This window comes from Electrophorus electricus, chromosome 19 (genome assembly GCF_013358815.1).
Source record: "Electrophorus electricus isolate fEleEle1 chromosome 19, fEleEle1.pri, whole genome shotgun sequence".
Taxonomy (NCBI): domain Eukaryota; kingdom Metazoa; phylum Chordata; class Actinopteri; order Gymnotiformes; family Gymnotidae; genus Electrophorus; species Electrophorus electricus.
The window spans coordinates 14852120-14874060 of NC_049553.1; the positions used below are offsets into that span (position 1 = coordinate 14852120).

A 21941-nucleotide genomic window follows, 5' to 3' on the forward strand; every position below is an offset into this window, starting at 1 on the left:
GTGTTTGTGCTTTTATATAGGCTAAATATGACTATGAAATTCTAAGGAAATTGCACAAATGAATTGGGCTTGTTGCTAAGGGAATGTGAATTCCAACGCAGCTGCTTGCTTTAAGCATCTCTCCTTATCAGAAAGGCGCAGTACATGCTCTTTGAAGTGATGCGTGAAGCCCACAGGAGTGGATACCAAGGGAAGCGGATGATGACATGGAGAAAACAATGTCATTATTATTTATGCTTAACCTCTTGCTTGGTTTTAAAAGCGATAAATACTGTTTTATCTCACCAGTCAGCATAAGTCTATAATTAAAAATTGATCGGGTGTCCTTGAGTGTACCTGGTTCTAGAATAATGATTCGGGAAAGATTGTGTTACAATAGTGTTATCTCTAAGATAACAGCCCAGATTGAAAACCCTTCCCTACTGTCCTTCTTTATAGCACTTGGCCTTGACTTGCTGAAGACTCTGACCCTGTGGACAAGAAGAAACACGTGAACCTATGATGATATTCCAAAGTACATTAAAAAGGGATTTCAAACTTCTCAGATTGGTTAAGGTTATTTTAAACCTTATGGGATGGCTAAAAGGTGCAGCACAGAGTTGCATTGATGAGAGTTATGTAAGGTGTATAAGATTTTGCACGGGGTTGTTCCACAGTATTTTAAATTTATTTTGTGCACCTGCAAGAAGTTCATAGTTATTCTACTAGAAGAAGAACCATAGATTTGGTTTCTTTATGTATATAGCTGCAACTCTGGAATCGGTTGCCAAGGTGTTTTAAAATGATTGATACTGTGCAAGGTTTTAAATATGCTGTTAATAATTGATACATGAGGGGTGTATGGATAATAATTAGATGGATACATTAGGTATGCAGTTGTATTGTGATAATTGACTTATGTCACATTTGCTATATTTTCATCTGCTGCCTAATGTGTGATTTGGTATAAGGGACCACAATGGAAATAAGTATGTGGACTTTTTTGTGTTATCCCAGACTGTTCCTGTTTCTATTATAGGCACCATATGGTACGTCAGTGTGGATATTGTTTGTGTAAAATATGAAATGAGCTAATCAAAGCAAATCAAACCTGTGAAACATGCAAGTCACAGATTGTGTTTGCTGCACTTTGTGTCTGAGAGATGCAATCTGGGGAAAACCTAAAGGACCAAAAGTTCAAATCACTATACGAGAGTTCAAATGTGAAGAAGTGTAATTACTAACCAGGCAGCACCAGTTAATATGAAAATGTTACAGTGAAAGCTGAGTTTCTAACTTGTGATTATCGATAGAAAACATTTTTTTTTTACAAACTCAAGGAATGCGGCTTAACGTTTTGTTATTTAGCTTCGCCCGCTTTCTTCGTAAAAGTCGTCCCTGTGACGTAGATGGTGGGCAACAACTCAAGAAGTTTGAACTGTAGGTGATGCAAAATGACCAAAAGGTGTGTTGTCTTTGGCTGCAATAATTCAAAGTACAGTGGGACCCCCGTGTAGAAATAGCCCAAAGACCCCAAAATATACAAAACATTGACAAAATATGTCAACTTTAAAATGGCACATTGGAAAGGACAATCCGCTGACGCCGTTATGTTGTGATTTACCACAACTATGAGGTGCAAAGATGGGTTCACGACGACTGAATCTTAAGACTGCTGCTTTTCCAACAATATGGCCATGTAAAGAAAATAGAGTTGTGTTCCAGAGCCACTGTATGTGGAAGTAAACGGGGTAAGTGCGATTACTTTGCCCATTTTAGTTGACGTTAGCTAACATTAGCTAGTCTTGCTAGCTAGCTGGGTTAGTAGCTATCTGACTGACTTGCTAAGCTTGGTGGCTCAAGGCATAATGTTACTAGGCTAAAACTACTCCACCGAGGTTTATTACGGAGATTTATAGACTATTTTATGAATGTGTATTCAACGTATTATGCTTTTACAACAACACTGATAACTGCACCTTTGCGTTTAGCTAGCTAGCTATCGTCATTAATAGCTCAGTGTGAAGCGTCTTAAAGTTCGTTATTTAGCTAGCTAGTTATGTTTCCCATAATGATCCAGCATCTTTCCAAATACTTGAATGGATAACACTAAGTTTATTTAAGTTATTTCAATATACGAAGTTAGCACTAGAAATTCACTTAAGTCAGCAAGGCAGAAGAGAAGGTAATGAGAATGCATTCAAGGCCAGATATATATAACCTAGACATATGTGATTAACCTCCCGAAAACATATTACACCACTAAAGCAAATGCATTAGCTAGTTTAGCTAAGACATTTGTTAAAAGAGAGCACCGTTAACTAGTTAAAAAATATATTTGGAATCTGAAGAACCAGCACTGGAAAATTCACGGTCCAAGTCGTAATGGTATTTGATCACGGCGTTGTTCACGGTTGCCAGTCAGTGACGTCACTCAGCGAATTTCTGGAGCGACATCATGTTTTTGCGCCATTTAGTTGTATTCGTCATTTTTAAAGTAATAAACATGTTATTTTCATTTTAATCCACGTATACATTTTTGAAGTGGCTAAGATAATGTGAAATCTTCAGGGAGGTCATTAGGTGATGCTTAGCCTTTAAACACAGTATTATTCTGGGCTAGAATTATCAGGTCTTTTTCTGCCATGAAACCTTGGACATTTGCCTCTCAGCACTAGGGTCTTAGGTGAGTTTCCATGTTCTTCCTGCGTTTGTATGGGATTTCCTCCAGGGTCTCTGGTTTCCTCCCACAGTCCAAAAACATGAAGTTTTGGTTGATTGGAGACTCTAAATTGTCCTGTATGAATGTGAAATGTGTAACTATATAGATGTGTGTGTGTGTGTGTGTATATATATATATGTATATGTATATATGTATGTATGTATGTCCAATGGTGGTTGGTGGTGCTCTATGTGTATGTTCTAGTTGGATTCAGGTTCACACTAAAAGCTGACAGTAATATACTGACCACTACCTTAAGACAAATGCCACGCTGTTCTGTGGAGATGGTAATATTTGATCATAAATGGTGTGAACATACTGAGAAAGAGAACTTAATATTTTGTGCACCTGTTAACATTTTACACCAGCAGATAAGTCAGGAATTAGATTTCATTAATGAGTATTGTGACCGTATGGTCACTCACTCATGGCATAACTAAATGACCCATCTTAGCCGTATGCTAACTATTACACACAGGGATCTCACTTTAAACTAATATTTGCTGAAGAGGGTCACCCCTTTCTAGTCAATGTTTAATGCTGATGACACATGGTCATGATTCATGACTTCTAGACACATTTGGTCATGTGAATAAAGTTCATGACCTGAGGGACTAGAAATTACCAACTTCTGTTTTCCACAGTGTTGGAAGTCCTATGTAGTCCTGAATCAGCAAGTTTAGCAAGTGAGCTTGTTGCCAGACAAATTAGTCATTTATCTAGTAGCCTCTATAGATAAATCAAATATTTTCATTTGAAGTTGGGTATAAACCAAAATTACAGCAGAAAATGTTGATATATGAATTATATTAGAATAATTGTAGAAAACAATTATGAAATGTTAAATGTTTTGCTCACATTTCTAGATAAGAAACATTTTTCTGAATGGCCTTATCATCACACATAGCTATAATCATGGGGGGAATGTTTTCTACTTTGGATGCCTGGCACACAGACAGGAAACCCCTGTCACAAAGTCCTATTACTTATACTTATGTAAGAGTGGTGCTGGATTTCTTTCCCTTCTAGCTACATCCATCAGGAGTCAAAACATGGTCTAATATGTTGTGTGGATTAAAATGCAATATTAAAAGTCCTATAAAAATACAGAATGAGCATTAAGCAGTCAGACTACAAAAGCAGAGCTAAATAGTAAAATAATTTTGAGGTCTCTGTAGTCCTGATTCTGGACTCAGATGTAGACTACATGCCATTATCGGGGTGACACTGAAATGACATAGGTTTGAACTGATAGACTATGTAATGTGTGGTAAGACGTGACCTTGTTGTTCGGTGCAGGAGCTATCTAAGTCAGGGCTGGAGAACCTCTGCAGTCCTTTAAGCTCGAGTGTGTCCTTCTGACTGAACCCGTCGTCACTGCTATCAGAAACACTAATCAAATAGTTGGAGGTTGTATATTTCCCTTGTAATTTCCTCCAGATCTTCTGGTTCAGAAGGAGATAAGCCAAAGGATTCAGACAAACGTGTGTGAACGCAATACATTCTGTGCTCTGAATGGCCAGGTCCAGGTGCAGGCTTATCACACACTCAGATATGATATGAAGCTCTTGCAAAGCATGCAGTAAGTTCACCACACTGTAAGGGAACCAGAGGGCAAAAAACAAGATTGTAAATCCCATTACCAATTTCAGGGTCCTGGATCTTTTGGGAAGTGAAGTCCTCCTGGCCATGATGCGGAAAATAGCACAGGAGGAGAACAATAAGATCAGGAAGGGTCCGCAGAATCCAAGGATGATCATTTGAAACCTCATGTAGATCCTCCAGCCGTGTGTGTGCATGAAGTTATAGCTGCAGATCCTCTGCCCCTGGAACTCATGAGCCTCCACAAAGCTGAGATGTGGTGTGGCAGCTAAAATTGACAGGAGCCAGACGGCAGCACATGCCAGCGTGTTCTTCCTGCATGCACTCAGTCGTCCCACACACACGCGAGCTACACATACATACTTCTGCAGGGTCAGACATCCGACAAACAGGTTGCTGCTGAACAAGCCCACCATGTAGAACACTGTGACAGCCTTGCACATGTGGGGCCCGAAGATCCACTCCCCGTGTGCATAAACAGCCCAGAAGGGAAGAGTTAACGTAAACAGAAGATCTGCGGTGACCATGTTGAGGGGAAACACTTTCCGCAGAGACTTACTCTTGATGAAAATAGTGATTAAAGTTAAATTACTTATGAAGCTGAGTACACATGTAATGGAGAAGAAAGCTGGCAGGAATGCTTGGCTGAATGTTCTGACTTCATGCTTCTCGCAGGGTCTGTATTCCTTTTCTGATTCCATGTTGTAATAGTCCTCATAGCTGTAATCATAGGAATCATTGAAAGATGCAGGATGAAGGACGTCCATGGTTGTGGGTCCAGTTCGAGCCTTGGAAAAATGTTATTGGAATAATATTATTGTTATTGGACAAAGGCAGCATCCACCCGATTGCGCTCTCCAACTTTCCCCAGACAGGAGGAATGCGGAATAATAGGCAGCAAGAAAAAGGAAGTGACTAGCCTCGGGTCTGTTGCCAGGACACAGCAGTTTTTAATCACTTTGATGTTTCAATAAAAATAAAAAAAATCATGTGATTATTTTCCGATCAATACTGAACCAAAAGTTGCAAAGAAAACAGTAAATCAAGACAGCAGGAATCGTTTACTCCCGATGAACACATAATTCTGAACTGTTAAATGTTTTGTTTGTTTTGTACCATTTTACCTAGCACCAGCAACGGAAAAAGGCAGAGTGAAGGTTTAAAACCAGTGTATCTGACTCCAAATTATAATCATCAAACATGTTGGAAGGCGAAAGTTCTATTGCAAAGCTCACCATACGTTATGAGAATATACATAACCAACTTTGAAATTCCTAAATGCGGAACCGCCTGCTTTGTTCATATGTTTTCCAGTAAGGTAACCTAATATCTGGACTAAAACTATAGAGAACTAAATCCACAGAGAATTGCGATGGGAAGTCACAACTTGCAGAACAGTGATTTACAGTCCTGAATATCAACTGAGTGTTTGTAGTGGGGCAGGGTGAAAATGACTACTGTTATTTGATCTTCCACAAAGGCTGGTTCTCAGCGAGAGACCGCAGATGTGCACCATAGTGTGAGGGGAGACAAGAGGTTGGCTTGCTATGTGACTGGGGGAACGTGTGGGAACATGTGGGAATATGTGAGAATGTGAGGGAATTTGTGGGAATGTGAGGGAATACTGTCTGTTCTGTCTGTGGAGTGCCCCCAGTCAGTAAACAGGCTGTTGTGGGCCAGTTACTAAGGCAACACTCTGAAAAATTAAAATAATAATTATTATTTCTGATGTTCTTTTGTTTTTTACATGGCTAGCACTGAAATAGCGTCCCATGCCAAAGGCAAAGTGCAGCATGTAAGGTAAGACAGCAGGAAGGACAGCATGTGGCAGAGTTAGTTTCACTCAGGATTGAACTGAATAGCACATCCATTGTTCCAACAGAACACACCATTCATTTGTTGTAAGCAAACATAGTAGTTGTCATAGAAACTTTCTATTTCTCTGAGTTTCTGTCAGATTAAAACATCTGTGATCCAATGGTGTGGTTTCCCAGACACAGTTGATCATAGGCCTAGAGTAAATTACAGACAATGATTCAGTGAAAATATATCATGTCGGTCACATGTTGATATAATAATGTTGATAACATAGGGGAAGCCATGAGAAGATTCTATCACTGCTGACAACACCCATTTAATTCTTTTCTTCCCACTTTCTGACTCTCGCTTTCCAGACATATTAGCATGTTGCACTGACATTGCGTCATGGATGACAGCCCACCGCTTAAAGCTCCACCCCAGCAAGACCAAGCTTCTGTACATCCCAAGAACTCCTAGTCCTCACCATGACCTCACAGTTTCCTTCGAGAACTCCCTGGTATCGCCATCTGAAGCTGCTCATAGCCTGGGCATAACTGATAATGCTTGCCTACAAAGCCAAAAATGGACCAGCCCCTCCATACATTGTCAAAGGTCAAAGCCTGATTCCTACCTCATGTAATTTGAACCTCAAGTACGGCTTGGCTTGAAATACCTCGCTTCAGGTCTCATGGACGACAAACATCGAGACTATTTTCTGTCCTGGCTCCAAGATGGTGGAATGAACTCCCGCTTGCTGTCGGGACAGCAGAGTCCCTTGCAGTCTTCAAACGCAGACTGAAGACCCATCTCTTTTTGCAGAATATTTAAAGGACAACTGACACTACTCCCTTATTGACTGACTAATTTAGTATTTATTGTAGGGCACTGTTTATGTTTTTTAACAAACTCTAGCACTTGTTTACTTGTTTATAGCACTTATCATTGTTTAAGATAGACCTTATGTATTTTGTACTTCTAGGCATCAGCATTCATCCCTGTATTCTACAGTATTCTAGTTCATTGGTATGTTGGACTCTAACCTACTGTACTGTTCTAGGATATATTCTATGAGTAAATGACAAAGCACTTTTGTAAGTCGCTCTGGATAAGAGCGTCTGCTAAATGCCGTAAATGTAAATGTAACCACTGAACAATAATGAACACGGGTCCCCAGGCGGTCTTTATCAAAAATTAGGTTCCTCCCCTCCGTGTCCTGTCATTTTAATGGAGTTCAGAGGTACTTCAAGTTCCTAAAGTGAACAGCCCTTGAAGGGCTTGAGATAAATTTTGTTACTTTTTGTCTTAGAAGTGCTTAAGATGCATAATTATATTCAGATATTGTATGAATAAGGTAAGCAGAATAAAGGTTTTGGAAATGTGTTAGAAGAATGAAGGGTTTCATTCAAACCTGGTACTTTAAGTGCAACAAAAGGATGATTGAAAGCATGTATGTATGTTAAAAACAGTTGACATTAAATCATGCATTGTTCTTTTTTAATGAATTAGGTGTTTATTTGCTTTATATTTTATTACTATTATTTACATTTATATAGCACCTTTCTCAGACTCAAGGACACTTTACAGACAGATACTAGCTTTTACAAACACTCACGCAACAATGAGAAGCAGCAGCCAATTTGCACAGTGTACTCTATTGGACAGAGCACACTGGGGGAGGGGCTGCAATGACTGCAGGGCAAGGGGAGGAGGTTAAGGCCAGGACACAGCACCAACCATCACTGGACACACACACACAGCACCAACCATCACTGGACACACACACACACAGCACCAACCATCACTGGACACACACACACACAGCACCAACCATCACTGGACACACACACACAGCACCAAGCATCACTGGACACACACACACACACACACACACACACACAGCACCAACCATCACTGGACACACACACAGTCCATCACTGGACGGACACACACACAGAGCACCAACCATCACTGGACACACACACACAGCACCAGCTGGATGCCTGAATTAACTTGTGTTCTTCTTCTGTGGCATGGTAGCCAAACGCGCTGAACCAGATGTCTTGCAAACTTATTGAAGTCTAGTTTTGCTCGTGCCTCTTTGAATGTGTAATAAAATCCTCCCAGCTGCACTGTGAAAATATCCCCACGCTTGTGTTTCATCCTCTCCAGAAACTTTGCTGTGTCTCTCCTGAACTCCAACACATGTCCCAGCGTGGAATAAACTTCTGGCTATCTGGACAGCAGAGTCCCTTGCAGTGTTCAAACACAGGATGAAGACTTATCTATTTGTGGAATAGTTAAATGACCATTGATTCTGTAGCCATGAAATTCATACTACTGTTAGGTAACAAACTATAGAATGTATAGTTTGTTGTTGTTTGTTATTGCATTTATCACTGTCTGATAGAGATCATGCTTGTTTTGCACTTCTAGGTATCAGCATTGATCCCTGTGTTTCAACAGTATTCTAGTTCATTGGTATCTTGCACTCTAACCTACTGTACTGGCTGGGATACATTCTACGAGTAGATGACAAAGCACTTTTTAAAGTCAATAAAGTGAACAAGAGCGTCTGCTAAATGCCGAAAATGTAAATGTAAGGTTAGAAGGGAGATAAGAAGAGTTGTTTGGGAGCATTTTGAGGTTAGCCAACTGATTTGAGCACTGCAGAAGGACAGAAAAGATTAGAGCAGACATGGGACATAGATCAAATGCACAAGGGCGCATGTGATTATTGTAGAACAAAAAAGACATGTTTCCAGCAGGAGGGTTATCATCATTTTCCTCTGGTGCTACCAGCAGGACCAGATAGGCTAGATAGGCAGATAGGCAATCAAATCCCTGTCATCATGGACTTCACAGCTGAAATCATAACGGGTAGACAACACTGAAGGAGAAGCAACATAACAACAGGCAGCATCAGAGAAACCAGCCAATGATCCCAACCAAACCACAGGCTAGAGTTTCTCATACTCTCAATAATATTAGTGACACTGGCATAATGATCAGGAATGTAAAGTCAGAAAAGTGCATGGCACACACCTTTAGCTAATAAAAGGTCAAAGGGGCGGCCTGTGTTGAACAACAGTAGTACGAACGACTGGAAGTTCTTTGTTCAACAATGACACTGAATTAGAGGTGTCATTAGCTTACTTCAGGACCTGCCAGGCTAAACCACTGATGTTGTTCAGGGATGCAGTGGTATCACCTCCCAAAAACAAGGATCACCCTACAGCTGCATTATTTTTAAAAATGAGAGGGAGAGAACAATATATACAATCTGACAAACTACCTATACAGGGGGCTCCAAATCTAACATTAATCTGACAGCATGGATCCATCTAATTTGACGGAAACGGTTTTCCCATCAAAACTTCAAATGCTGGCATTTTTATGGTTTCACAGGAATGTCGTGGGTATTTCACAGACAAGCCCATTTCTTTCTTATTTCTTGATCTGCTTTTATCGTGTGATTGAGGGTGATATGGAATGTGGAAGGTCAATATTCAGGTATTCGCATAGTTGCTGAGTTACTTTTGACATGAAGTCTGGGCCTTTGTCACTGTTAACTGAAGTTGCTATTTCATATCTGTTTTGCCGGATTCTTACTGCTGTTTTTGCATTTTCTTTAGCTCATGGAAATGCTTCAGGCCATTTAGAAAATTGGTGAATAATTACCAACACATTTGAACGGCCAACACATGGGTCTATGTCAGATGAATTAAACCCCCTCTGTGACCAAGTTTGTCTGAAGTCATGGGTGATGCCAAACACGTATTGACTGCCTGTGTAAACAGTGACAGGTTTAACCTTGAACAAAGTACATGCAGGAATCCAGCTGGGCTGCCTGGGCTTAGGAACACGGGAGAGAGTGGGCTTCAAGGATCATTCAGCAGTGTGCACACTGCATATCACACTGCCTAGTGCACATCAAAGCATTTTCATAGCCACTAGGTAATGTGCTTTGTGGTAGATGTATTTAACACTGTGGTGACCTGGTGACTAGTACGCAGGGTTAAATTATATGAAAGTAGTATTTTCAGTGTCCCGTACCAAAGCAGCAGCAGCCGCCACTGAGAGGCAAACGTGCGGGGAGAGCTTGTGTCACAATATATAAAGTTTTCTAAAGTTTCAGAGAGGCCACAGGTCGTTAACCGCCACCAGGCTCCTGGGCCAATACCCTGCCCGCGAGCCTGTCATGCTCACGTATGTAGAAATGAAAAGCAAGACTGTAGTTCAGCAGGCCTAATGAGGGAGTAGAAAAGAGATAGGAGGGTCTTATCATAATAGGAACAACCGGGAACCCAGGACCTGCAATAGTTCACCAGTCCCAAGAAGCCCATCATATCTTTCTTCGATGAGAAGGCTTAAAAATTCTGATAACGTCTACATGGTCACCAGCCAGCATGTGTTCACCTGCTGTGAAGATGAAAACCCAGGTATTTCACCTTTGTGCGACAGTACTGGAGTTTCTCCAAAGAGGCCTTGGAACCATACTTGGCCAGGTGTGAAAGCAGAGCCAGAGAGCCCTGCTCACAGGTGCTGTGGTCAGCAGCCGATAGGAGCAGGTTACTGTAGGACAACACACCCTCCAGCAAGGGAGCTCGGCAAGGGAGTCACGAACAGTGGAAGGGTAATTAATTAATAATTGTTTATTACTGGATGTAAAAGCAAAAATTGGTTGTGTGTCTGCATGCACAGGAATACTAAAGAGCACAGATCAACCAAGGTGAAGTGTACAGTGGCAGTGGTGTCTCAGTGGTTAAGATACTCAACTTGTAATCAGAAGGTTGCTGGTTCAAGCCCCATCACTACCAAGTTGCTACTGTTGGGCCCCTGAACAAGACCCTTAACCCTCAATTGCTCAAGTCATGTTCAGTCATAATATCTAGGTTGTTGACCTTCCTCAAATCTTGTGTAAGTGCCAACCCCTCCCCCCGTGGTTTGTGGACTAGATTGATTGGAGTATTGCAGAACCCCACATGCTGGCTACTCCAGCCTCTGTTTCAGCTGGGAGTGGATTTTGCCTACGTGATCTGGGGATTGTCCAGCTGAGTCCTATATGGTTCGCATGAGAACAGACCCGCTCAATCCCACAGATCGCAGGACTGATTGCAGTTGGTGCAGAATCACAAACAGAGAGCTCATGACATGATCCAGAGGTTGCTGTGAAATTTGCATTTGCTATAGTCATTTTTCCCCCTTAAAACCCAGTTTAGACATGATGTCACATCCTAAGAGGTTAAATGGTGAGTTAAGAATCATCACAAACATGCTGAAAGCATATACTGGGAACACTGACGCAAATAACAGACAGAAGAAACGTTTACGGACACAAAATAGGCACCACACTAACTCCCACAGAACTAACTGAAACTTGAAACTTGAAACTTAACTGATATTCCAGAGATACATGGCTGTGTCCTCTAGGGTCTCATACTGTGTCCTGCTAAGAGAAGAAAAGGGGGCCCCATGCAGTATCAACCAAGAAACTGTGCTTTGCTTTGTCTGGCCACAGGTAGTTCTCAGTATGGATGATTTATAGTTTCTGAGAGCATCAAAGAAGAATGGGGTGTGTTCTGTAGGCAACCCTGTTTTTACACAGAGCAATTAAAAATTTGCAATGATCACTAAATGGAATGTGTGCAATGTTAAGCTACAGTGCAGAGGGTAACTTTGGTCACTGAACAACAGAAGTTAGCCTCAGACACCGAGCAGCAGAGGGTAGCCTCGGTCACGGAGCAACTACAGACTGTCCAACTCTCTCTAATGTGTGATATTAATCCTGTATCATCATCTGATAACTGTCTACTGTACTGACTTCTCCAGTACTACCACTTTAAATGGTTCTGTATAACTGCTGCAACACTCTTTGTATTGCAACCCCCACATTCTGCCCCGTTTTTTAAGACAAATAGGACAGATTGCTTCATTTACCTACTTAGATAAATGCTGTGCTACACGCCCAGCTACACTCAGAAACAACCCCCCACCCCATTATTATATATCCCTGTCATTTAATTATACCCAGTAATAATAATAATTTGGGTTTATGTTTCTGACTACCTGTCTGACTTTGTGGCTCACATATGGTAATAATTATACTGGTCTTGAGTGAATGGCCATTCACCTTGTATTCAGTTGTCCCTCAAATTCGCATTCCCTAATTCAAGTTCTCGGACAGGCGTGTTCACGGGACGAGGTTTACGAAAGGTTTTATGGCCGAGCTTGTCAAGCCTGTCGGTGCACTTTGTTTCAAAATATACTGGAAGTACGGTTATTTTCTATTTATTTTGATTGAAATAAACGCGTGTTTTAATTCACGAAATGTCAGTTGTGCCGCGTCAAGTTGTTGGTCTACATTGAATGAATTCAGATGCCCATGCTGTACGCTTATATTCCTCCATGATTGTCTCTGATTGTGTTATCATTTTACAGATTAACACAGTGAATTTGCACCATGTTTGATAGATTTACGTTTGACAGATTTACACCCGAGTTACACCTGATAACGTTTATGATAATTACTTCTATAGTTATTTTTGAATGCCTCTAATTATGTTCTCCGCGACAGTGCAATGTAAACCTAGCAGAACGCACCACGATGAATGGGTAATATCATTCTCTGAGGCCACACACACCTGTTCCCTCGTCTGCCCCTCCACCCGAGCCTGGGATCTCCCCCGTGTGGTTAGACTGACTAATATTAGACTGCTAAGTCCTGACTTGTCACTGCGGAATTCCTAACAACAGTTATTCATTTCATATACATACAAACATGGATCCTAAATGTAAAAAATGCAACCCCAGGTAGGTTAGAATGATTCCTTAGCAGGCATTGGTGATTCACCAACAGTACAAAAACAACCCAAACATCAGGCTTAGAGCACTGCCAGTGTAAACAAGTTCAAGTTCAAGTGGTTTTATTGTCATTTCAGCTATATACAAGTACACAACAAAAACGAGACAATGTTCCTCCAGGACCATGGTGCAACAAAAAAAAACAAAACAGTGCAACAGACAACATGCCACACAAGTGCAAACAGTCCAATATAGTGCAAAATGTCATTAAATAAACAATAATAAAGACAGGACAAATACAAAATACAAAATGAGTAGACCGTGCAATTTAGTACAGTACACACTACTGGGCATATGTAAAGCGAGTTGTGCATAGCAATCAGTGACATGCTACCCTGAACATAGCAGTCACCGGTAGCAGCCAACAACAGGATCACACATGTACAACACACCAGAGAAGAGTCCCGCAGAGACCCAAACTACACAAAGAGAAGTCCAAAGGCGAAACACACACAAACCTCATACATTGACATAAACAAACAGTGGCATGTAGCTGCAGTGCATTCTGGACCTTTGAGTCTGACTATGTTTGCCCTGCTTATTTAGTATGATGTAAAACATTACTGGAAAACGTTTTGAGGAAGGAGCAGTAAACTGGTCAGAGTTTGTACCGGCTTGTTGAGGCAAGCTATCTTGTTTGCTGGGGGCTAGAAGAACCAGATGTGTTGCATTTACATTAGTTAGCTTAAACATTAGCTTTGTTGAAAGGCCGATATTCAGAATCACAGCAACACACTGCATTTAGCAGGAGATTACTTAATTAAATGGAGGTGTTTAAATAGGTAGGTATTTACTGTGCTTAGTTGCAGATGTAAACTCTTAGCTGAAAGAATAAAATGTTATTTTTGTGAATATAGCTGAGAGGAAAAGCCAGACTGGTTTGAAAGAATGTCTTAATATCGAGTTTTTGGCTGCTAAGAAAGAGAATGAGAGACAATGAGAGACAATAATCAGGAGCCAGGGATGCAGAGTAATTGTTCTACCATTGTATAATTTTTTACTTGGTGTTTTACACTTTTTGGGGACTGTTAATCTACCATTATATTTGTCTAACCACTTGTAAGGTTGGTAAATTCATACAATGTGAATAAGTATGGGTAAATTGAAGAAAAAAAAAAAACCTCTTGACCTTTACATTTTAATTTTGATAATTAAGTAAAATTGGACAGTTGTTTGAGCAGAGAAACATCTTCATTACATCACCAGTCACAGGAAACAGGCGAATTCATCCACAAACCTGAGGACACGAATCCCTTTCTGTAATCCTAATTATAGTGCGGTTACAGTATACACAGCACTGCAAAGACAGACATACATTTAAGAAATCAGTAGAGCCATGCATATCTCTCTGCAGTTAGCGCCATCTAGTGGTTGATACGAAAATTGTCCTCTACAAAGCTTTTCTGTATAGAAGTCTGCGAAACTTTATACACATATGATAGTATTTAATTTTTGTGTGCGTGTGTAGGTGGACCAGATTCCAAAAAAAGGCATTTGATATATGATTTAACTGCAGACAACACAATTATTTTACTTCTAAAGCTTAATATGGGTTATTATGTAAGTCAAGTTCATTTTGTATTAAGTGAATAAAGTAAAGACATTATGCTATAGAGACCTTCATTCTAACTTGTCCCTACGTGGCACATCCTAAACCTCCTGGATGCAGTGATGTGATAAATACTTGTGATCGCATTTCCCAAAATGGTGGTGTGTTTGGTTAGCGCGAGACAAAACGAGCTCATTTTAAATGTATGGGTATGTTCCAACCCATTTAACAATTATAATGCTTTACTAACATGTCTCATATTACATAGGAATGCTTCGGATCCAATTTCTAGAGCAAAATGATTAAATACAAATTACGAAATGATTCCTGTGACACGTGTTACATCGGGGTTTTAAACTTCAAATGGCTTCAAAAGATGTCATGTGACCTCCTTGTCACAATAAGAAAAATGCTAATGAGCTGCTCAATTAATTCTGTTTTGAATCAAAATGTGTTCTGATATTCAATTCAAAGCGTATTTAAACAAATGTAAACATAAATGTAATGTCAAATCAACCAGTAAAATGTGTTTTAACATGTCTGTACTAAAATCACTCTTCACTTGGTAAATAAAACAAACCAGAATTTTACTCTGTTTTGTTGAGCCTATTTCAGTAGCATTTAATTGCTTGTCGTATGAATACCAAGAACCAATACAGTCCTAAGGATGCACTCTATTATCACTGGAGATGACAGTGAGTTTGAGGGATGTGAAGATATCTCAGAAGCTCAGATAAAGAACCTAAAGATCCTGATTACACTTGCAGCAGCAAAGACATGGAGAGTGATGAGTCATGTAGGTCTGATGATTCAGATAGTAGTGAATCAGACAATTTAGATGATGTACTGCAACCCAACATGAAGCAAAGACAGCAAAATATAACCATCAAAAAAACAAACAAACAAACAAATTTGCACAGTGTACAAAAATCTGAATGCCACAGCAATGTTAACACCACAGTTAAAGAACTGGAGATATGGATTGGCCTTTACCTGTGCACAGGCCTTTGCCAATTGCCAGGAAATCACCTGTACTGTTAAAATCATGCTAGGTGTCCCATGGTAGTTGACAACAACATCATGCAAACGTTTTCAGACGCTGCTGCTGTGTCTACATTTCACTAACCACTGATCTGTGGAATCGGCAAGAAGAGGAAAAGTGTTGGAAGATCCACCCCATGGCTTCACAAACAATGCTTAGATACCATCCCAGAGGAGCACAACTTTATAGCTGAACCAACGGTGTCCTTCAGAGGGACACACAACCCAATAATTGCCCTTATTTGACGGGAAGCCCCACTAGTTGGCACTGGGAAGAAAATCTTACTTGGCATGGGAGGTGATGGTGTGGTCAAACTATATGAAACACTCCCATCATACCAAATAGACAAAGTATTTGCTGACATTTTCTTTTTCTCCAGCACCACTGGTGCACAGGCTTCTTCAGTGGCAGATCTGTTTTGTGGAAACACAAAATTGATCAGCTCTATTTTGTCAGCTTGAAGATGAGAAGAGTCTTGCCAAGAAAGGCAGAGGATCTGTCGATTCCAGGGTGGAGAAAGAAGAAAACAACATCATTGTCAGGTGGTATGACAGCAAACCTGTTACCCTGATCTCATCCTTCTGTGAAGTTGAGCCTCAAGTGTGACACTGGAGCAAATCAGACAACGTATTTCTGGAGGCCAACAGGCCACACACTGTGAATCAATACAACACAACCATGGGGGGAACAGACCTCATTGATGCTTCACTACATAAGTGTTTCTCACTTTTGTACAGCAACAGCAGCATGTTGAGGTAGTTTTGTTTTGACAGTTTGCACATTTTTATGTAAAATAAATATGAAAAATAAGGGTTGTTAGTTTTAAATAGCATTGTTGTGAAATTACAAATAAAAAGAAAAATAGTGATTCTGATAAGGCATAAACTTACCATAAACACCCAATGCAACATATATGTAACATTACAGATCTCTGGCATTAAGAGGTACATTTAAAAAAAATAATTTAGAAATGTGTTCTGTTTAGTCTGTTTTATATCCTCCATAATTTTCCTTTAAGGAGAACCGTGTCTGGGTTCTTATTGGTTAGATTTGATCTGAACGTCTGTTGCCATCAGGTTTTCCGTCTCTGCACGTAGACAACAAAAACACGTGACGTGTCTTACCTTGCTGAATCATCATTGCAGGGCTGAAATGTGTTCGCTGCAACCTCTATTATGACACCTTCAACATGTTCTCAACAAGTGGGCGGGTGCCATACACCAGGAGAACAAAACACGTATGAATGCTTGGCACTTACAGTGCAGGTGTCTAGTGCTTATCAATGTAAAGTTATTCTGATCAACTTTATCATGTGGAAGGTGAAGTAATCAAAAGAGTCTTTACAGGAAAAAAGAAGTTTAAACACTGAATTATAAATATTAATAATGTAAAACATAAAGGATCATAGAGGTTCTGTGTCCTTATAAAATGATCTGTGTACAGAGCAGAGGTCTCTGCAGGCTTCTGCAAAGGATTCTGGGTAAGTCTCAGCAGGCACATCATCCCTCCACCAGGTACATGATGGTACAGAAAAACGACCTTATGTAAGATGATGTCTTCTCTTGGATTGTAATGGTACCAAACTCCAACTGGTATAGGTGTTGACTATCAATTTGCATTATGGGAAATAATGTATAAGTTGGACATAATGGTGGAAACTTCAAAAAAAGGAGGGGCTATTACATGATCACGCTTGAAAAAAGTGTAGAAAAATGTAACTCATGTGTAGCCCTCAGACATTCTCCAGAGGCCTCAAATGCATGTTATCTTTAACTTACTATAAAGGATGAGACCAGCTATTATATTCAAATAATTCTCATGTCTGCATCTTTATTTTCTATTTTAATGTACAACTTTAAAACTAGCAAATTGGGGATTTAGGAACAACAAAGGTTTATATCCTGATGAGCTACAGGACACGAAGAGTCACTAAATTGTTTGATGACGATGAAAATAAGTCATATATTTACATCACATACGATGTCCTTTGCGATCACCAGATTTCATCTTAGTTTAGCACCAATTCTGCATTATGTGAACGAAGTAAAGCGAGTATGCTGTGGGATTAGGTATATCTCAACATCCCTGCACGAATCTTGCTGAATCATCGTTGCATCGTTGAAATGCGCGTAGAAGAAGAGCAGAGTATTTCTGTCTTACCCCTTGAGACAGCCGCAGGGCAAAAAATGTTTCCGTTACACCCTCCGTATTATGGTTCCTTCAAGAGCACGTTTTTGGAATTTTACAAACTATATTTATTAGTATATAACGATAAAATTATATTAAATACGAAGTATTTAACGACCTTTAAAAACGAAGTACAACAATAAGCAATACCTGTAGCAAAGATACGAGTCAGTTTTTAACATATGACACATTTCTAAAAAGTAAGCTATAGTAGTCTAGTTACAGATAAAATAACACAATGATGTTACTGTGCCATCTAAAACGACCGCTTTTACACCCTTGGGAAAACATAATGATGAATGTGATGGTTTTTTATTCAGAAAGTTGAACCCTGTCACACACTTTCAGAGAGCGCTTGAACGCGTCTCGGTTGCGTCAGCGCTGTGACGGAGGTGCCTCGTGAAGTGCTTAGTTCCCGTTACTAAGCAGAAGGTCGGAGGTTCCTGTCGGTCCGTGCGGGCAACTCAGAAAAGCCGGTAGGCTTCTTTATCGTTTCAAATATTTTAAGTATGTTTCAGTCGATTCTATATATATCTAAATTCAATAAGCGAAATAGCGTAAACAGCTGGTAAATCTTATTGACATGTTGGGGAAATGTAGTTAGGTTAGCTAACACTAGCTAGTTGTAGCGCTGAGCCAAAGGCAGTCCTGGCTAGTTAAGCTACAGCTAGCTGGAACTGTGTATTCATATTTGCCACGATTCGTTTATCTAGCTAATCTTTTTGACCAAGTAAGCTACTTTTCTGGCCACTATTGCTTATACAGTCTCTAGTTGGCGGTTAGCTAAGCTAGCTGGTTTTGCTGGACCACGCACATGACAGAGCGCTTGGACCACTGACCTTCACCACTAACTGTTAACTAAGTCACCAAGTAGCTCACAAGTGTCTGTTCGTTTCAGTTTTTACTCTTCAGTGCGTTTTCGTTGTGTCAATCATAAAATACCAGCATGGCATATAGAGTCTGAAATAACCTACCCGCTACGTCTTTCCTACTCCATGGCATCAGTCTGTGTTAGGTTATCTAGCCTAGTTTACTCGTTTGTTGGACATCTGGTTGTTCTAGTTGTAGAGATGTGGTAAGGGCTGGAAGAATGACCCTCTCTTGGATGGCGAAAGGACAGTGCTACCCTTCCAGTACATTCGCCAACGACATGCGTCGTCTTCTTGACTAAGATAGGTAGCATTAGCTAGCTAACCTATGTAGCTAGTTGTTGCTTCAACACGTTTACTGGTTAGTCTTGCTCTGAATCCGAAATACACTTGTTTAACTAATTTCAGTGTTCCCATAAACGGACACTTCACAGGTGCCTAGGCTCATGTGTACTGTAGTCCCTGAGCTAGCCCTCTTGTTTGTGAATGCGACGTCCAGCGATTAACTTTGAGTTAAACAGATATTATCTCCCACCTCGCCCTAAATACTTCAGAAAAAGTGCTGTAATTTCTCAGAGCTTCACCTATAACTGCTGATTCATTTGGTTTTGGTTTTATTTTGCTCCAGTTAGTTGAACCTGTGATGCCATGTAGCGTGCACCTCTGTCAGGAATGTTTCTCTGAAGCTGACTAACACACTAGACAGTTTGGCAATTTGTGTGGTGATTTGAAACTTTTCTTAAATAAATAAAGCAATTTTGGTAGTAAGCTGTAGACTGTTTTAGAGAGCATGACGAGGGAGCATAGATCAAGAGTTTAACTCTTATTTGATTTATGATTATCTTTTCAGATAAGCCATGTCAGCTGTAGAATATGACGACAATGAGGAGTCCAAGTTCCTCAAGAAAGCCAAGGAGAATCCGTTCGTCCCTGTTGGTAAGCTCAGAACTGATGAACAACTTACTTTTCAGTTGGCTTGCAGACTTAACAGTGCAGTCCAATGAGCTGGTTCTGTGTCGCTGAAGTCTTAAATACGGTAGAGTGAGGAAGGATGTTGCCTTTCCCCCCCTCACGGCAGGAATGGCGGGATTCTTTGCGATTGTGGCATACAGACTCATGAAGCTGAAACAAAGGGGTGATACAAAGATGTCTGTCCATCTGATCCACATGCGTGTGGCAGCGCAGGGCTTCGTGGTGGGGGCCATGACCATGGGTATGACCCAGCTTTTCTTCAGCATATGTAGTTAAAATTCCATCATAACAGGGAGATCCCATGGGAGACTTCCTCTAAGGTATCAGCTGTAATCTGTCCTGAAGGATCACTGAACACCGTGATCTGCAAGAAACGTCATGCTGTGTATTACATTGTAGTAGTGTAGTACTTGCTTATATGTGGTTTCAGTATTCAGTGTAGACTTGTATATTTTTAAACATGGTTTCTGAACTGCAAACATTGGATAAGGGAGCAGTTAGATGAAGTGAAAAATTCAAAAACATCAACTTCTTTAATTGACTTTGAACAGACGGTTAAGCTTGTACACATACATCATGAAAGGTACTGAACTTGAATGTTTTGTCTCTTGCAGGGGTGATCTACTCCATGTACAAAGATTACGTTCTGAAGCCAGCAGAGGCTCAGAAAGCACTGGAGCACAAAGCCTTGGAGCATAAGTGAACAGCAGAAGCACTGGTGTTTTATAGTTGTTTTATTTTAGTGTAGTTTAATTTGGGGCTCTGATATCTTCTTAGTACATAATTCCAACATGTATTGGTACATATTAATATTTAACTATATATTTATGCTTTAGATATTAGATGTAATTATTTTATGATGCATCAGAGTATTGAAGTTTCTTCACAGGTTGTAAAATGTTGTCTGACTTATTCAGAGCAGCTCCTATATGATTAGACTGATATGTTGTGCCCATGTGAGTGTCAGTCATCTCTCACACTGGGAGAAAATAGATGTTCTTAGGGTCTTATGAGGTGCCTTCATCATTCATGTGTGCAAAACCATTCCAAAGCAAAGGTATTACCACACAGTACTATGGGTAGAAAAGACCAATTTAACTTGTGCACATAGGAATGTTGTTTAATAGGACTTCAATTTAAACTGTTCTTTCATTCTGCACATTTTGGAAATATTTGTGTATTTTACAATTTCATCAGAAAACTGGTTATGTGCAGGGAAAATGAGCATGACTCAACCACAGTTTTAAAGAACCCTGGTCTCACAAGGCAGCAGTGATGCAGTTGTAAAGTAATACTACATCTAATATGTTTGCACATCTGTGGTGTGAGGGTGAAATGCCATAGAGTGGGTTCCTATTTCAATGGGTTATAGTTAAGATTTTGTTTTTGTCTTAAATTAAGCAAGTAACTAATAGAACCTGGACTTCAAAGTAAAGTGTGACTTGAGTATGCCTGAGTTGTGTTTTGTTCAAAGTCTTGCCCTGTTGTCCTGTTTGAATAGTGTAATGGGTAAAGTTTAAATAGACTCATGATATGGCTGAAAAATGATGGTATTTTTGAATATTATTAACAGGTAATTATTATATACAGCTGACATAAAGAATGAGGCATCGGTGAGCTGTAGAACACAATTGTTTCGCTGTCAGGACATCTAGTATCTGCAAATGGCAGCATTTTGGGGAGGAAGAGATTAATCATTTGTATGAGACTGTTATTGAAAATGGCTTCTTCTTTTTTTAGCCTGTAAGATTGTAATATTATCTATGTGGGACACCAAAACTAAAACCATAATTACAGTAGGTAGTGTTGTACTGTACTGTGACACTACGATAGACATGCCTGATAATATTTAATTTTATCAACGAAGTGTATGGTTGCATAACACAACGCCTTCTAAATATTTATAACAATAGCCTCTACTGTTAATGGTGCAGTCAGATTTTGTTATTAAACACCCATTGAGCTATTTAGTCAAATAGCTCATAAAAATAGCACCGTCATTAGGAGAACTACGTCATTATTTTTCTCTTTGTACATTTCTGTTTGTGGGTAAATGTGGTACATCCTGTAGACATTAGCCAGGCACTTTGATACCTACTTGCAATGTATTTGCACGTTTTTTTGTTTTTTAATAAAATAAAATTGTTTTATTTTATTAAAACTATAAATGGTATTTTGGGGCTCCATTACACATTGTATGCATCTATGCCAAATAAAATAAGAGTAGAAATAATCTGCATTTTTGAGCATTACTCAGAGCTTCACGCGATGCCAACACCCTAAGCTAAGTTAGTGCAGGTGGTTGCAGGGTTTGCGAGGCGTGCTCCGAGCGCGCAGCACCTCGTGTCCCACTCTCGA

The 21941-nt window shown here is 40.0% G+C and overlaps 2 protein-coding genes across 2 annotated transcripts; one reads left to right on the forward strand and one right to left on the reverse strand.

Annotated features, from left to right (window-relative positions):
• Positions 1-442: 442 nt before the first annotated feature.
• LOC113582945 (C-C chemokine receptor type 5) lies at positions 443-6047 on the reverse strand. The gene has a single exon (XM_027018997.2). The coding sequence runs from the start codon at positions 5068-5070 to the stop codon at positions 3958-3960; it is 1113 nt and encodes a 370-aa protein (XP_026874798.2). The 5' UTR covers positions 5071-6047; the 3' UTR covers positions 443-3957.
• Positions 6048-18130: 12083 nt separating this feature from the next.
• Positions 18131-21816, forward strand: higd1a (HIG1 hypoxia inducible domain family, member 1A). Its single transcript, XM_027018998.2, has 4 exons — positions 18131-18218; positions 19462-19547; positions 19690-19824; positions 20198-21816. Exons 2-4 carry the CDS (start codon positions 19469-19471, stop codon positions 20284-20286), a joined length of 303 nt encoding a protein of 100 aa, XP_026874799.1. The 5' UTR covers positions 18131-18218; positions 19462-19468; the 3' UTR covers positions 20287-21816.
• The last annotated feature ends 125 nt before the right edge of the window (positions 21817-21941 follow it).

What these genes read in the sequence shown, in the direction of transcription:
- LOC113582945 (XM_027018997.2), bottom strand. Translation starts at nt 5,070, where the DNA reads ATGGACGTCCTTCATCCTGCATCTTTCAATGATTCCTATGATTACAGC.
- higd1a (XM_027018998.2), top strand. Translation starts at nt 19,469, where the DNA reads ATGTCAGCTGTAGAATATGACGACAATGAGGAGTCCAAGTTCCTCAAG. An exon ending in GAATCCGTTCGTCCCTGTTG is followed by an intron (nt 19,548 to 19,689) that starts GTAAGCTCAGAA and finishes CCCTCACGGCAG; the next exon opens with GAATGGCGGGATTCTTTGCG. An exon ending in GGTGGGGGCCATGACCATGG is followed by an intron (nt 19,825 to 20,197) that starts GTATGACCCAGC and finishes TGTCTCTTGCAG; the next exon opens with GGGTGATCTACTCCATGTAC.